The sequence below is a fragment of the Bos indicus genome, chromosome 3 (assembly GCF_029378745.1).
Source record: "Bos indicus isolate NIAB-ARS_2022 breed Sahiwal x Tharparkar chromosome 3, NIAB-ARS_B.indTharparkar_mat_pri_1.0, whole genome shotgun sequence".
Lineage (NCBI taxonomy): Eukaryota > Metazoa > Chordata > Mammalia > Artiodactyla > Bovidae > Bos > Bos indicus.
Window position 1 is genome coordinate 51,192,778 of NC_091762.1, and position 16,595 is coordinate 51,209,372.

Sequence of the window (16,595 nt, forward strand, 5' to 3'; positions counted from 1 at the left end):
GTCCCACCAAAAAAAGTGTTTCCCATGCCTTTGCTTCAATTTCATAACAATTCTACCTAAGCCTCAAAGCTCTCTATCTGTCAAGAATAGGAATATACACACTTCTTTTCTCAGTAGCAAAAAACCTTTCAGAGACCTTGGCTTACTTGACTGATTTTTACTTGGTTTTATAACTGCCCTCAGTTATTGTTGCAAGATATTTTCCCATTTCTAGGTGACATTTGGTTTATTTTAAAAAACAAAAAACCCTAAAACTAGATTTATTAATGTTGAGATATATCTGTTCTCCAAAGTTGTGATATTCCTAATTTGTAATTGGTTACTATTAGTAGACCTTTCACTATTGAACTCAAACATCCCTGTTACCAATTTATTGATTTTTGTCACAATTCTGTTCCTTTTACATCGCTTCAAAATAACCTTTTATTTCTTTTGCACATAGAAGAGCAGTTTTTTCCCTGCTTGAGATATGAGTCTCACAATATCTGACCTAGCTCTCTAGGACTCCTATAGGGGGTCATCATACTTTTCTTCAAGACACTGCAGGTGCTGGTAGTGTCATTGTCTTTCAGTGATTGATTTACTCAACTATTATTGTCAGTGGCAGCTAAAATACTACCATAACAGTAACCATTTAACAGCTCAGGACTAGAAGCTAGAAGATGTCGGCAAGCAGATTCAAAAGCTGTCCTGTCTGTTTCTAAAGCTATTCTCTTTATACCCTAATGCTACTTTGCCTCCCACATATTAGCTTAGAAATATAACTCAGAGTCTGATAAAATGTTTTTGCAAGTTAGCTTATTTAGTACATGGTGTTAAAATAGTTAAGAGTACTGGGTATATGTTTTGTGTACATCTTAGTACTGCTTTAAAATTGGGTAGATAGTGTCCCCACTAGACCTTTGCAAAAGACATGATTCTTATTAACTCAGTGTCATAGAGAAAATGTGTATCAGAGAGAAGGGGCAGTTAGTGGCAGTGAGGCATTGAGGTCCAAGGAGGGACATGTGCGTCTCTACGCCTGCCCTCTTCCAGTGCTGAGGGAGAGAAAACAACCTCCTCAGGAGACAGCCACATTTCGGTTTTGAAGTATCCTTAGGGGGAAGTCAGGTTTCACTTAGAGAAAGACAGTGAAAGAACATTTGGTGAAGAGATTGAGGGTATAGACAGGATATTTTGTTGATGGCAGGTTATTAGTTCCAGAAAGTGCTGTGTAAAAGGTTTACGGCATGTTAGAAATGGGGTAGATTATGGGAGCCCTGGAACCACATGGGATGAGCATTCTAGGATATTGGGCTTCTTATAGTGACTGACATAAAAATCAGTGAGGCAATAAAGCTTGATAGGATTAATGAAGATATGTGTTGGGAGGAAGGAAGGAAGGATGAGTTTGGCTAAGAGTAGTTCTTGGCTCCTGTTCATTCCCTGTGTTGAGGCCAGGGAAAATGTATTGTTCATAAATGTAGTCTTCAATAAGAAAAGTGCTTAGAGACCTTTTGAGGTTTCCTCTTTTGAAACACACTGGTATAATGTGAGTGAATGAATAGTAGAAAATTTTATCTTAATACACAAGAAATTCCCTGGCAGTCCAGTGGTTAGGACTGTATGCTCCCAGGGCACGGGTTCCACCCCTGTTTGGAGAACTCAGATCTTTTTTTTGCATGACAAAAAAAAAAGAAGACCACACAGTAATTTGTATGTTATGTGTCTAAATTTAATATCTGTGTAACTCTACAGAGCTTTTATATTCAGTATCTTAGTTGATGTAGTTATCTAGTGAGTTATACACAAAATGTGAAATTGAAACCTTTAAAACCCTAATTACAGATTTTTTGGAAAAACTTATTTTACTAGTTCTTTTAACACTTATACACTATTATTTCTGCTCAGAACCCTTGAAAAGCCTCCCATCTCACTTAAGATAAAAGTTCAAGTCCTTACAGTGGCTTCTAAAATCCTATGATTTGGTTTGTTGTATTTCTCCTCTATAACCATACCTTCATTTGTAACATCACTCCTAATTTAGTAGTCCCGTGTTTATTGTTCCTTGAGCGCGACACTCGTGATTCCATTTCAAGACATTTGTATTCTCTCAGCACTGTTCTTCCCTCAGTTGTTCCATTACTTTCAGTATTCTGCTCAAATGTTACCTTATCAAGAGATGTTCTCTGACCTACCTATAAATAAATAGAATGTATCTCCCCAGGATTCCCTGTTGCTTTACTTTGTCTTATTTTCATAGCACTTTGCACCATCTGACATGTATTAATTGATTATTCCATATATTGCCTGGAGAATCCCATAGACAGAGGAGCCTGTCAGGCTACAGGGTGGGTCACCGGGGACTAACCCACCATGTACTATCTTATCTCCCCCTACTGGAAGGTTCAAACTCCCTGAAAGTAGGCTGTTTATTTTGTTCACTGGTATATAAGAGAGAGAGAGAGAGAGAGAGAGAGAAGTATCTGGCTTTAAATGAATATTTGTTGATTAAATTCATGAGTTAGGCAAGTGAGGCAGCTGGTCTCAGTTGTAAGATTTGCCTAATTTCTCAATGGTGGTGATAGAATGGGAAATTAGAATCTTCTGATTCCTAGTCTATTGCTCTTAATATTACATCACTTGGCACTCAAAACAGTGGTTATAGTTGGATGAGTACTTAGTTTAAATGTATTTAGCCTATTTGTTTATCAAAGAACATTAATATGTGTTGCTTTTTTTTCCTCCTAATGTAGATGCCAGAAGAAGAAGCTTTCTGTGTATTTGTTAAATTAATGCAAGATTATAGACTTCGTGAACTTTTTAAACCAAGTATGGCAGAATTAGGCCTTTGTATGTACCAGTTTGAATGCATGATACAGGTAAAACTGTGGTGTTAACCAAAAACATACTGCCCTTACATTTTTTGTCATCTTGGTTTGAGTGACAACTAAGCAAATACAATGTTAAAAGCATTAAAGCAACTGAAAAAAAAAATCACTGTTTTGATTACATGATTATTTGTTGGTCCGTTAATCCACAGTTTAGACTTTACTTCCCAGTTAGGTGCTGTCCCAGGTAGATCATCTAGAACTTTACTACAATTTTTATGTTCAAATCTTAAACATTTGTGCCAAATATATCATAACCTAGATGCATGAGTTTATTTATTATGCTGTGTTGATGACATTATTTTATGTAGGTTATGCTCTCCTACAAGAAGCCCATGACATTTGGACGCTGGTATTAATTCATTTCCTTTGAGATGGTCTCTCATCTCTTTCAATCCTCTCCCCTGCTGTTCCCGTACCTTTCTTTACTGCCTTTCATCTCACTTTTTTCTGCTAGCCTGTAATCTTAAAAAAAATTACTGTTTCTATCCTTTTATATTGCTAATTTAAGATTCATAGTCTTATTGACTGAGGGTGAAGAGAAAGAGAGGAATCAAAACCAAGTAAAAAATACTTTTAAAGTATTTCACCTTTCTGGATTTAATTTTTGTATTTATATAAGTAGATTTGCTATTTTTCCCTGTGATCTAATGGTATAAATATTCTCCATTTACTTAAATTTCAATTATGTAAGCAAAATTTAAGAATATAGTTTAAGGATTCAGCTGGCATAAGAGCCATTTTCCTGAGAAAAATCTCCATTTCCCTGGCAGCCTTACACACAGGAATTTTAAAATCCTCTACGTTTTCTATGTGTGATGAGAAGAAAGGGATATGCCAAATGTTTTTGCATTTTAAAGAGAAAGACAAAGTAGGTCTTGATGATTCTTATTTGTCTTTTAACTGGTAAGCTTATTTTTATCAACCTTAAACTCCCTTGGTTTATATTCAGTTAATGTGTCATTTATGTTTTGAATTACTAGAGTTGCTGAAGTATCTGTATTTCGGATGAGAAGGGAGCTTAGGATAGGCAATCGGGTATATAGCACCTGAAAGTATTTCAACATAGCATCTTTCCTTTAAAATAATTTTTTTGAAAATATTACAGTTTATAGAAAAGTAAAGAAAATTATAAAAATTTTACTTATTTATTGTAATTTTTCTTATTAAGAAATCATTAGAAAGTTCCAACTTTTTAAATTCCAACTCCACATCCTTTTTCCCTTGTTCCTTTTCCAAATAGTAACTATCTAAAGTGTCCATTTCTGCCTCTTATTTCTTCCATATGATTCCTGAATTTTTGTTTATGTTTGGTAAGGGCTAATTTAGTATGTGTACAATGGTGTGGCTTAAAATACTCCATTTTACAATGTTTTAGCTAATTAATTCCTTTCTTCTATTTAGGAGCACCTTCCAGAGCTCTTTGTGCATTTTCAGTCTCAGAGTTTTCATACCTCAATGTATGCATCATCATGGTTTCTGACAATCTTCCTTACAACTTTTCCACTACCAATTGCAACAAGGATATTTGATATCTTTATGTCTGAGGTAAGTTAGTGGGCAACTTACCAGACTGAGCACAGGAATCATTGGGTTAATGAGAGCTAGGCAATGAGGAGAACAATGAAGGAGACTCATGTGTTGCATGCTAAACCGCTTGCATGGATAATCTCATTTAATCCTATAACATCCATATGAGTACTGTTCATCTCCTCATTTGATGGATGACAGGTGAAGAAGCTGATACTTAGAGAAAGATTAAGTAGCTTGTGTATGGACACATAACACGTAAGTGGTATAGTAACCAAGATTCAAACGTAGGCAGTCAAAATCAGGAACCCATACTCTTAATCAGACCTGAATTACCTCCTTTTTGATTTAGTGAGAATTAGTGAGGGTTAAAATTTCCTTTACAGTTTATATTGTTGCAATGCATCTGTTACCCAAAGAGGAAGAAGTGAGTATAATTTTCTTCTATCCCGTGAACATCTTGCAGGTAGTCCTCTTAATTGTCACTAACATGTAGTGGTGATCCTTTGTCTTCTATATTTTGACTGAGAAGGTAAGGATAGGTGATCAGTGATAGCACCAAAGAATGTTATTAATTGTTATTAATTACATCTTGGGAAGATCAATTTATATAACATAGCTAAATTCGGTTAGTCTGGAGCCAGGAAACTATGAATCATGTACTGATCTGTCCTGGTTTGCCTGCCAAATCTGTCCTTTCTGTAAATAAAGTTTCTTGGAACATAGCTATGACTGTTTGTTGATGTGATGTCTGTGTCTGCTTTTCAGCGGCAATTCCAGGGTTGATTATTTATGACACTTATAGGTAGGGCTCCTAAAGCCTAAAACATTTGTTTTCCAACTCTTTACAGAAAATATGTGCTCTCCTCTGGTTTAGGTACCTAAGTGTTTACCTTAGTATTCTTTTGAGTGATTAGTTGTTGTGGAAGAGTAAGATAAATTTGACTTTATAATTTGATTCTTCAGGGTTTAGAAATAGTGTTTCGGGTAGGATTAGCGCTTCTTCAGATGAATCAGGCAGAACTGATGCAACTCGACATGGAAGGGATGTTACAGGTAAGCCAGGTCCAGATTTCTTAAATGTCTTTAGATTTAACTATTTATTAATGAGTAGTAAATGGCACTAAGTAATTCTTATGTTTTTCTTCTGTTGTATCTTAGCACTTTCAGAAGGTCATTCCACATCAGTTTGATGGTGGTCCAGACAAATTAATCCAGGCAGCTTACCAAGTCAAGTATAACTCTAAAAAAATGAAAAAGTAAGTTAAGTATTTTATATTTTGTTTTTTTTAGTTATAGGGGTTTGTCAGTGCATTTTAGGAGATTAAATAGAAGCACCAAAACATTCTAGTAGTGAGTACAACTTTCCTCATCATTGTATAGAACTGTAATGTTTTATTTGGTGGTATTAGTTTTAATATGACATAAATTTAATATTGGAATTTCATAGTGCTCTGATGGTGCGTAGGATTATTGTGTATTACTGTTTTTTTCTTTTTGATTGCACTTTTAAAACTCCTTTCCCATTCCACAATGACTAGAATTAGGAACCTGAGTGTGCTCTTGTTTTAGGAATCGCTTTTATGGTGTTGTCCCTAACATTCTTTTCCTCTCAGTTGATCCCAGTCTGTCACTTAAGTTCAAGATTAGCATAACCAACAAGAGAGTCATGAGGTGTGCATTGGTAAAATTTTCTTTATTCTGTATTCAGTTCAGTTCAGTCTCTCAGTCATGTCCAACTCTTTGTGACCCCATGAACCGCAGCAGGCCAGGCCTCCCTGTCCATCCCTGTCCACCCAAACCCATGTCCATCGAGTCGGTGATGCCATCCAACCATCTCATCCTCTGTTGTCCCCTTCTCCTCCTGCCTTCAATCTTTCCCAGCATCAGGTTCTTTTCCAGTGCGTCAGCTTTTCGCAACAGATGGCCAAAGTACTGGAGTTTCAGCTTCAACATCAGTCCTACCAATGAACACCCAGGACTGATCTCCTTTAGAATGGACTGGTTGGATCTCCTTGCAGTCCAAGGGACTCTCAAGAATCTTCTCCACACCACAGTTCAAAAGCATCAGTTCTTCGGTGCTCAGTTTTCTTTATAGTTCAACTCTCACATCCATACATGACCACTGGAAAAACCATAGCCTTGACTAGACAGACCTCTGTTGGCAAAGTAATGTCTCTGCTTTTGAATGTGCTATCTAGGTTGGTCATAACTTTCCTTCCAAGGAGTAAGCGTCTTTTAATTTCATGGCAGCAATCACCATATGCAGTGATTTTGGAGCCCAGAAAAATAAAGTCTGACACTGTTTCCACTGTTTGCCCATCTATTTGCCATGAAGTGATGGGATCGGATGCCATGATCTTAGTTTTCTGAATGTTGAGCTTTAAGCAAACTTTTTCACTCTCCTCTTTCACTTTCATCAAGAGGCTCTTTAGTTCTGCTTTACTCTGTGCCATAAACGGTGGTGTCATCTGCATATCTGAGGTTATTGATATTTCTCCTGGCAATCTTGATTCCAGCTTGTGCTTCCTCCAGCCCAGCATTTCTCATGATGTACTCTGCATAGAAGTTAAATAAGCAGAGTGACAATACACAGCCTTGACGTACTCCATTTCCTATTTGGAACCAGTCTGTTGTACCATGTCCAGTTCTAACTGTTGCTTCCTGATTTGCATACAGGTTTCTCAAGAGGCAGGTCAAGTGGTCTGGTATGTCCATCTCTTTCATAATTTTCCACAGTTTATTGTGATCCACACAGTCAAAGGCTTTGGCATAGTCAATAAAGCAGAAATAGATGTTTTTCTGGAACTCTCTTGCTTTTTTGATGATCCAACGGATGTTGGCAATTTGATCTCTGGTTCCTCTGACTTTTCTAAATCCAGCTTGAACATCTGGAAGTTCATGGTCCACGTATTGCTGAAGCCTGACTTGGAGAATTTTAAGCATTACTTTACTAGCATGTGAGATGAGTGCAATTGTGCGGTAGTTTGAGCATTCTTTGGCATTACCTTTCTTTGGGATTGGAATGAAAACTGACCTTTTCCAGCCCTGTGGCCACTGCTGAGTTTTCCAAATGTGCTGGCATGTTGAGTGCAGCACTTTCACAGCACCGTTTTTCAGGATTTGAAATAGCTCAACTGGAATTACTTTCTAGTGAAACTTTTTTTTTGTATATATTTCATTAAAGTTCAAGATAAGCAGTCTTGTCTCATAAAGTTTGATTTCTGAAATATGATAAAAGTGTTAAGAACAATAGTTCTTATTCTTCTAGCTTTCAGCAGTTAAATAAATCTTAACCTGAGGTCATAATTAGCATTTCTGACACTTGTTAATGTGGTACAAGATGCTTTAAAATGATAGTAGTACTAGCCTCACTGTTCTTAATATCTTTGCTGCTGCACAATGAAATTGCATTAACATGTAGAATGTACTCCCATAGAGATTCCTACTCCAAAAATATATTAGAATATCAGTAAATATTTTGTTATTAAAATTAGTTAACTCTTAATTTGTGAAAACAGATAATCTCTCATGTTCAACTAGTATTGTTAATAAATTACCTGTGAAATTACTAATAACTAATCACATCACAGCATCATTTTGAGGCATTTTAGACTAAAAAGCTGTTCTGTTCTATAATTGATAAAATCTTAGGAACTATCTCAGTTTCTGCCTCTTGACCTTAATTTAAAAGTACTTTATTGCTAAAAAATGCTAATCATTTGATCCTTTAGTAAGTTGTAATCTTTTACCGTAGTAACATCAAAGATCCCTGATCACAGGTCACCATAACAAATATGCTTCTGTTTTTTTCCTTTTTTTTTCTTTTGTTGGTACTTGCCTTCCTTTTCCATTGCAATATCTACTTCTTACTGCTTATGATGCATATTCTGGAGAGTAATGTTTTATCAGTATTAAAGGATGAGTTTCATCTGTTTCTAATCAGTACCACTCTCAGAATATAATGAACTTAGACTTGGACCTGGCTCTGAAAAAGGTTCAAACTTCCTGTACGTAGGATGATGGCAGACAAGGAAGTAAATAGCTCATTACAATTATAGTCTCAGTTCAGTTCAGTTCAGTCTCTCAGTCCTGTCTGACTCTTTGCGAGCCTATGGACTCCAGCATGCCAGGCTTCCCTGTCCATCACCAACTCCCAGAGCTTGCTCAAACTCATGTCCAAACACATGACTCTCATCCTTTGTCGTCCCCATCTCCTCCTGCCTTCAATCTTTCCTAGCATCAGGGTCTTTGTCAATATAACAGGTTACTAATTTGACATGTAAGAGATGCATAGCCTATGTGTCTTTAAACTGTATACACAGTCTAGTCCGCTGGGGGCCAGGAAAATGTTCAGAGCATGGTGACTAGATTTTCAGTTTCCATTTATATTCTTTCCTAACTTTTATCTTCATGGTAATATTCCTGAGTTAGAGGTATTTTTACTGAGTTCAGGCATATACTAGTCACTGGCCACATGACAGGCCAGTAAATCAAGAGTCAGGGAAGAGTGACTTTATTTGGAAAGCCAGCAGACTAAGAAGATGGAGGACTGGTGTCCCAGTGAACAGTCTTACCAGAGTTAGGAGTTAGGCCTGTTTAATGCTAACAGGGGAGTGAGGGTAGCTGATTGTTGCCAATGTCTTGGTGCCGAAATTCTTTGTTTTTGCAGCAGTCCACAGATCTGGTCACAATGTTCCTATAAACCCCCAACAAGACAAATTTTTTTCATTTTACATCTTTTTATCTCCATATGAATAGAAAAGTGCTGTCCTTTTAATGATCAAGCCTGGGAGGCGGAGCCTTGAGAATGGGCTCTCATTTATATTTCAGGCTCATGTATCTAGGTAACATCTTTGTACAACAGTTCGGAGCCAGAATGACTAAGCACAGGTAACAAAGCACAAAGGTTAGAGCTAAAGGAGTAGATCCAATGTGGAGTCAGGTCTGTTCTTCGTTACAGTATCTTTGTGTTCCTTTCTACCTTCCCTTTTACAGTCTGCCTTCTAGCACTTTATGAAAGTAAGGCAAAGCTGTCATAGTCCAATTCTTACTGTGGTACATTACTTTGGGATATAAAAATATCTGGGGTACCAAGTCAGAGGGGCAATTTCAGAAAATTTTGCTCCAGAAGGAGTGTGCCCTGAGAGAACAAAGAAAGAAAAATCAGATGGAGCAGCTTCTTACTTCATCCACCTAACAGATGCTTGGCAGTACTGCCTTATCTTGCTTACAGTTAGAATTGAAGGTTAAAATGGTGATGATGGAGTTCAGTTCAGTTCAGTTCGGTCGCTCAGTCGTGTCCAACTCTTTGCGACCCCATGAATTGCAGCATGCCAGGCCTCCCTGTTCATCACCAAATCCTGAAGTTCACTCAGACTCACGTCCATCGAGTCGATGATGCCATCCAGCCATCTCATCCTCTGTCGTCCCCTTCTCCTCCTGCCCCCAATCCCTCCCAGCATCAGAGTCTTTTCCAGTGAGTCAACTCTTCACATGAGGTGGCCAAAGTACTGGAGTTTCAGCTTTAGCATCATTCCTTCCAAAGAACACCCAGGACTGATCTCCTTTAGAATGGACTGGTTGGATCTCCTTGCAGTCCAAGGGACTCTCAAGAGTCTTCTCCAACACCACAGTTCAAAAGCATCAATTCTTCTTCACAGTCCAACTCTCACATCCATACATGACTACTGGAAAAACCATAGCCTTGACTAGACGGGCCTTTGTTGGCAAAGTAATGTCTCTGCTTTTCAATATGCTATCTAGGTTGGTCATAACTTTCCTTCCAAGGAGTAAGTGTCTTTTAATTTCATGGCTGCAATCACCATCTGCAGATGATGGAGTTAAGTATTATCATATACTTATTTGAGTTGAAAATAATTGCTGATTGCTGTTTGTGATCAGATAGGTTGCACATCTCTCCATTGATTTTTGTACTTCTCCCCACTGGTGTTGTACCCTTTCCTCTGGCTGAAAAGACTGCTAAGAAATTTAAAGAGATTTAAAGGGCTGACGCCCTTTCCTCCCCTTCATTTTTGTTTTTTTTTCCCTTTTTGGGAGCCAGACACTAAAGATATTTAAAAACATCTCCATATATGGAGGAAATTAGAACATGATAGCACATGCCCAAGGGAGAATCTCAGAAAAGACCTGAAAATACCTTAAGTTTACATCTAGGGTTGGTCATCACCACAGAGACAACTTATAAAAGTCAAAAAGACAATAACAGTAACAAAAGAACAGCAAACCCTGGGGAGGAGGAGAATCTGATTTACAGAGTTACCAAATTACTAGGTTCAAATGTATAGTTTTCAACAACAAAAAAATCAAGGCATACAAAGAAATAGGAAAATTATGACCCATTCAATTGGGTCTTTCCTGGTGATCTCTTGGAAATGTATAAAAATGTCAGATCACTGTGTTGTGTATCAGAAACTAACATAGTGTTTTAGATAAGTTATACTTCAGAATCAAGCTCATAGAAAAAGAGATCAGATTTGTTAATACTAGAGATGGGGGTCAGGAGAGGGAAGTTGATGAAGGCAGTCAAAAGGCACAAATGTCCAGGTTTTAGTGCTGGGGATGTAATGTATAATATGAAGATAGTTAACACTGCTGTACATTATATATATGAAAGTTTTTAAGGGTAAATTGTGAGTTCTCATCATAAAGAAAAAAAAATTTTTTTCTATTTTAAAAATTTTGTATCTGTATGAGGTAATGCATGTTCACTAAACTTACCGTGGTAATCATTCATGATGTATATAAGTCAAATCATGCTGTACACTTAAACTTAAAGCACTTAGATTAGTTGTATCTCAGTAAAACTGGAGCAAAAAATTAAAAAATTTTAAAAAGTTCTATCCATTAGAGACTCTTAAAATTTAAAAGTAAAATGTGTTCAAAACAATTTTTGTATATTCTAAGAAAGACACTCAACAGAAAAGACAATCCACAAAATGGGAGAAAACAATTGCAAATCATTTATCTGATAAAAGATTAATATCTATATAGAGAACTCTTAACCTATGTATTATCTATTTACTCTTATCTATATATTAATATATATCAATATATATTAATATATGGATATATTAATATATGGATATATTAATATCTATATAGAGAACTCTTACAACTCAACAGCCAAAACCAAACAACTGAATTTAAAAATGGACAGTGGATTTGAATGGACATTTCTCCAAAGAGCTATAAATGGTCAATAGGCACATAAAAAGATGCTCAATATATGGTATAATATGGGTAAACTATGGGGACATGATGCTGAGTGAAATAAACCAGTCACGACAGGACAAATACTGTATAATTCCATTTCTGTGAGATACTTAGTGTTGTCAGACTCACATACATAGAGCATAAAACAGTTGTCAAGACCTGGTAAGAGGGGGCAGTGGAATGTTATTCTTTCATAGATATAGAGTTTCGTTTTTTAAGATGAAAAAAGCTATGGACATGGTGGTAGTGATAGCTTCACAACATTCTCTGTGTGTTCGAGTGTGCGAATGCATTCACTCAGTAGTGTCTGACTTTGAGATCGCATGGACTGTAGCTCACCAGGCTCCTGTACATGGGTTTCTCCAGGCAAGAATACTGGAATGGGTTGCTATTTCCTATTCCAGGGGATTTTCCTGACCTAGGGATCGACCCCCCATCTCTTGCATCTCCTGCATTGGCAAGCAGATTACAACTTGTGCCACCGGGAGAGACCACTGAATCGAACATTTAAAAATAGTGAAGATGGTAAAATTTGTTATATGTATTTTACCACAATACAAAAGTGTTCTGTGAGCTAAGTGAGATTGAAAGTAAAAGAAAGTGAAAGTGAGTGAGATTAAACATAGTAAATAATAGATTCTTGTCTCTTGAGGGAGAACTTGATGTTTGAAAGCAGCTGTAAGTTATGTGGAGCTTGGTTATTATTTGGAGGGTTAAACTTGTTATTAACGTTTTTGATTGAGAACAAGATTTAAAAAAAAAAACTTGGTAGTACTAATTTTTGGATGGCCAGTCATTTTTTAAGATAATTTTATGCTTTAATAGTAGAGTTGCAAATATAGTACCTTGCATTTGTTTGTCATTTCTTACTGTCTTACAGTCTGTGACAATTCCTTAATCTTTCTTGTGTTTTCTGACCTTGACACTTCTGATCGAGCTGGTCAAATGTAATTTATTTAGAATGTCCTTCAGTTGGGGTTTAATGATTCCTCTTGATTAGCTTGAGGATATGCATTACTGGATAGTATACCACAGAGGTGAGATGCCTTTCTCAGTACGTCTTAACACGGAGTGTGTGATGTCATTTGCATTACTAGTGATGTTAACCTTGATCATTTGGCTTAGATGTTGTCTGCTAAGATCCTATACTATAAATTTTCTATTTTTTTCCTTTGTAATTACTAAATGTTTTGGGAGAGATACTCTGAGATTGTGTCTAAACTTCTAACCACTGAATTTAGCATCCATTTTTCTTGCCTATGGCAGTTATTTATTGTAGAGCTCTAATGGTGATTTTTATATTTGCCTCATTCTTTCCATATTTATTAACTGGCATTTTTTTGATAGGAGGAGTTGTTCCTTTTCTCCCCTTACAGATTTCTTAGTCAAGCTTAGTTAAGATCCAATTGAATTTTATCAATGTATTCCAATTTGAGGGGGAAGGGTAGGTGGTTCTTTTGTAAGTAAAGGGCTGAATAGAATCTGTAAGCTCAGTTCTATGGTTTGTGCTTTATATTTATAGCATTTTGCTTTTTAAAGTTTACTTTTCTGTGGTTCTTATTTTTATTATTATTTTAAAATATTTATTTTATTATTTATTTGGCTGTGCCAGGTCTTAGTTGTAACATGTGGGATTGTTGATCTTTGTTGTGGCACACAGGATCTTTAGTTGTGGCATGTGGGATTTTTATGGTTGCAGCAATTGAACTCAGTTGTGGGACATGGAATCTAGTTCCTTGACCAGGGATTGAGCCCTGGCCCCCTGCAATGGGAGCCTAGAATCGTAGCCACTGGACCACCATGGAAGCCTCTTGTTTTTGTTTTTTTTTGTCTTTGAAGTAATTTTTGTGTGTGTGAAAACGCATACAACTATTGAGATGATTTTTCTGATTCCAAATATTGCAAGTCATAAGTTAGGGGGAACATAGTAAAATTGTATTTTGTGTTAATATATGGTTTTAAATTTTATAATTTCCGTAGCTAGATTGGAATTAAAGCATACCTTTAACTTTTTTTTTCCCCCCTCTTTCTTAGGCTTGAAAAGGAATATACTACAATAAAAACTAAAGAAATGGAAGAACAAGTTGAAATTAAAGTAAGTATCTTAGGACTTTTAAAAGTACTGAACATAACTTGATTGAAGTCAGTTATTTGGCAATATATGTTAGGTAATGTTGACATGTGTTGATATTATTGCAGATTGAATGATGGTGTTTGTATTTATTTATTGATAAATTTACCATCCCACTAGGTTATAGTTAAAAAACAGACATTTCAAAAAAATAATGTGACTGAAGTGGTTTTCATTCTAATATGGAAGAAAGCAGCTTTTCCTTTTTCTGGATTTATTGGCAGGTCATCAGGAGAAAATACTTCTTTGGGGAAAAAATAATTATCATTCCATTTAAGCATGTTTTAAAAAGTTACAGAGAAGATAATCTATAACATGTTGAGACTAAAAGCAGTATAGTATAAGGGAGACCAAATAGAGGAGATGATTGCATTAGAAGTAATTTTGGCTGCTTTAGAGAAGCAGAAAGCTTTGACTAATTCAATCTTCCAATCTCTAAGCAAAGGTTATATTTTAATTACTGTTCAGAGAAACAGGTAGGTTTTCCATCTGAAGCACATGTAAATTCACATGTGTATCTAAAATTGTTTGTATCCCTGTAGGCTAGAAATTGCTGAGGATCCTTTAGCATTGTGTAAGCTGTGTGTTAAGGAAAATTAAATTGGCTCTTACGCTGATATTTCAAGATGGGGATAATGAATAGAAGTGTGAGTTAGTGAAGGAACTCAGTGACTGGCTGATCCAATTTCTTACCTTTTATTTTCTCCCTAACTCCTGTAAAAGAAAAAGAAAAAACGAATTTATTGAATGACTACACTTTAAAAAACAAAACACAACTGTATGTTTGAATGTGTCTGATTTTTAACTTGGACCTAACAAGACATTGGATGACCATCTTATTTACAGTTTCACTAGCCATGTACTAATTCAACCTTGCTATAAAATAAGACTTCATTACTCACATCCTACAGGCCCTTTTTACTAGGGAGTGAGTTCTGCTAAATTGCTACTCTTTCTTACCATAATCCTGCTCAAAAGCCTCCTGAAACACAATTTCTTCCCTCATCAACTCTGTCTCTCTTTTATTTCCATTTCTATCACCTACTCACTACCTGTTGGAAATAGATACTTCTAAATTTTTCAGAGAGACAGAGAGAGGAAGAGAGAGAGAAAGAAAAGATCCCTGTGGATTTTTTTCCTCTTTTTTTTTTTTTTTTTTTTAAAGTCTGTCATCCAACTGCTGCTCTACTATTTGCTTTTCTTTTAGGTTCCATGAGTAAGAGTAATATTAAATCATACCCTCCACTTCAACCTCCTGAAAGTAAAAAGTACGTCATCCTGATGACTGGGGCGAGACCATGGGTTATTCGGAACTGCAAATCAAGAATCTGAGGATGGGGAAACCATCCTGTTCATTTCATCATGCTTTGTTGTTGCAAAAAAAAAAGAAAAAAAAAAAACCTCAGTTCTATGAACAATCCTTGCTCTTGAAGAAGTTTTTTTTCTAAGATTAAGTCACATATGTAGGAATATCAAAAGGCCTTTTCAAAAAGATCTAGCAGACTTTAGCCTGTATTTGCAGTTTTTTTCAAATTTTTATTTTTGGGTAAAGTAATAGCTGACATACCTCACAAAATACTTTAAAACATGTTTTAGGCAAAAACAGATGGCTTATAAAGTTGTTTATAGAGAAGAATCTGGGGAAAAAACATTTAAAAAGTTAGTGGAATGCATTGGGTAAACAAAGTATGCTGATTTCAAAGATAGTTCCTTTTATAAAATCTTGTTTCCACTTAGTTCTTTTTTACTCTTATACCATTTTCTTTCCTTTCCTCATTCCTCCTGCCCCTTAATGGACAAAGCCAAAACAATTTTTGTGTAACTGTACTTTTTAAACTTTGTTTGCACATGTGTGATTTTTAAGTTGGATCTGGCAATTATTCTCAGTCATAATCAGAAGACCACATTATTTACAGTTAATTAGCCATGTATTCTTGGAGCCTTTCTCATCAGTGGGTAATGCCACTTCCTTATTCACATTCCCTTCCCCTCCCGCAAGGTCCCTTTTACAAGGGAATTAATTCTGTTAAACTAGTACTTTCTTGCTTTGGTTCTTAAAAGCCTTATATTGTGCTTTTCACAAATAGTATGATCATAATTATGTGATTTTTTTCCCATTTTATTGCAGTTTGTAGATATTATATATTTTTTTGTTTATTTTAAATTGGAGGATAATTGTTTTACAATGTTGTATTGATTTCTGCTGTACAGCAACATGAGTCAGCCATGAGTAAACATGTTTCCTCCCTGGTGAACCTCCCCCTACCCCATCCTATCCCTCTAAGTGGTTATAGAGCACTTGGTTGAGCTCCCTATGTTATACAGCAGCTTCCCACTAGCTATCTGTTTTACACACGGGAATGTATATGTTTCAGTGCTACTCTGTGAATTGGTCCCACCCTCTCCTTCCCCCACTGGTCCAGAAGTCTCTTCTCTCTGTGTGTCACCATTGTTGCCCTGCAAATAGGTTCACCAGTACCGTCTTTATAGATGCCATATGTATGTGTTAATATATGATATTTGTTTTTCTCTTTCTGACTTACCTCACTCTGTATAAAAGGCTCTAGGTTCATCTACATCAGTTCAACTGACTCAAATTCTTTCCTTTTTATGGCTGAGTAATATTCCATTGTATATATGTACTACAACTTTTTTTATCCATTCATCTGCCAGTGGACCCATAGGTTGCTTCCATATCCTGGCTATTGTAAATGTTAATCTCCAAAATACACAAGCAACTCGTTGCAGCTCAATATTTGAAAAGCAAAAAAATCCAGTCAAAAAATGGGCTGCAGACCTAAACAGACATTTCAAAGAAAACATATAAA

At 36.1% G+C, this 16,595-nt stretch overlaps 1 protein-coding gene across 11 annotated transcripts in view; it reads left to right on the forward strand.

Moving 5' to 3' along the window:
- The window catches only part of EVI5 (ecotropic viral integration site 5), a 234,458-nt gene that overhangs the window by 90,641 nt on the left and 127,222 nt on the right, over positions 1-16,595 (forward strand). For all 11 annotated transcript variants that reach the window (XM_070786098.1, XM_070786103.1, XM_070786100.1 and 8 more), the window contains 5 exons: positions 2,736-2,861; positions 4,275-4,418; positions 5,367-5,456; positions 5,562-5,659; positions 13,671-13,731. In XM_070786098.1, coding sequence (XP_070642199.1) covers positions 2,736-2,861; positions 4,275-4,418; positions 5,367-5,456; positions 5,562-5,659; positions 13,671-13,731 — 519 coding nt within the window. The remainder of the gene's footprint in view (positions 1-2,735; positions 2,862-4,274; positions 4,419-5,366; positions 5,457-5,561; positions 5,660-13,670; positions 13,732-16,595) is intronic.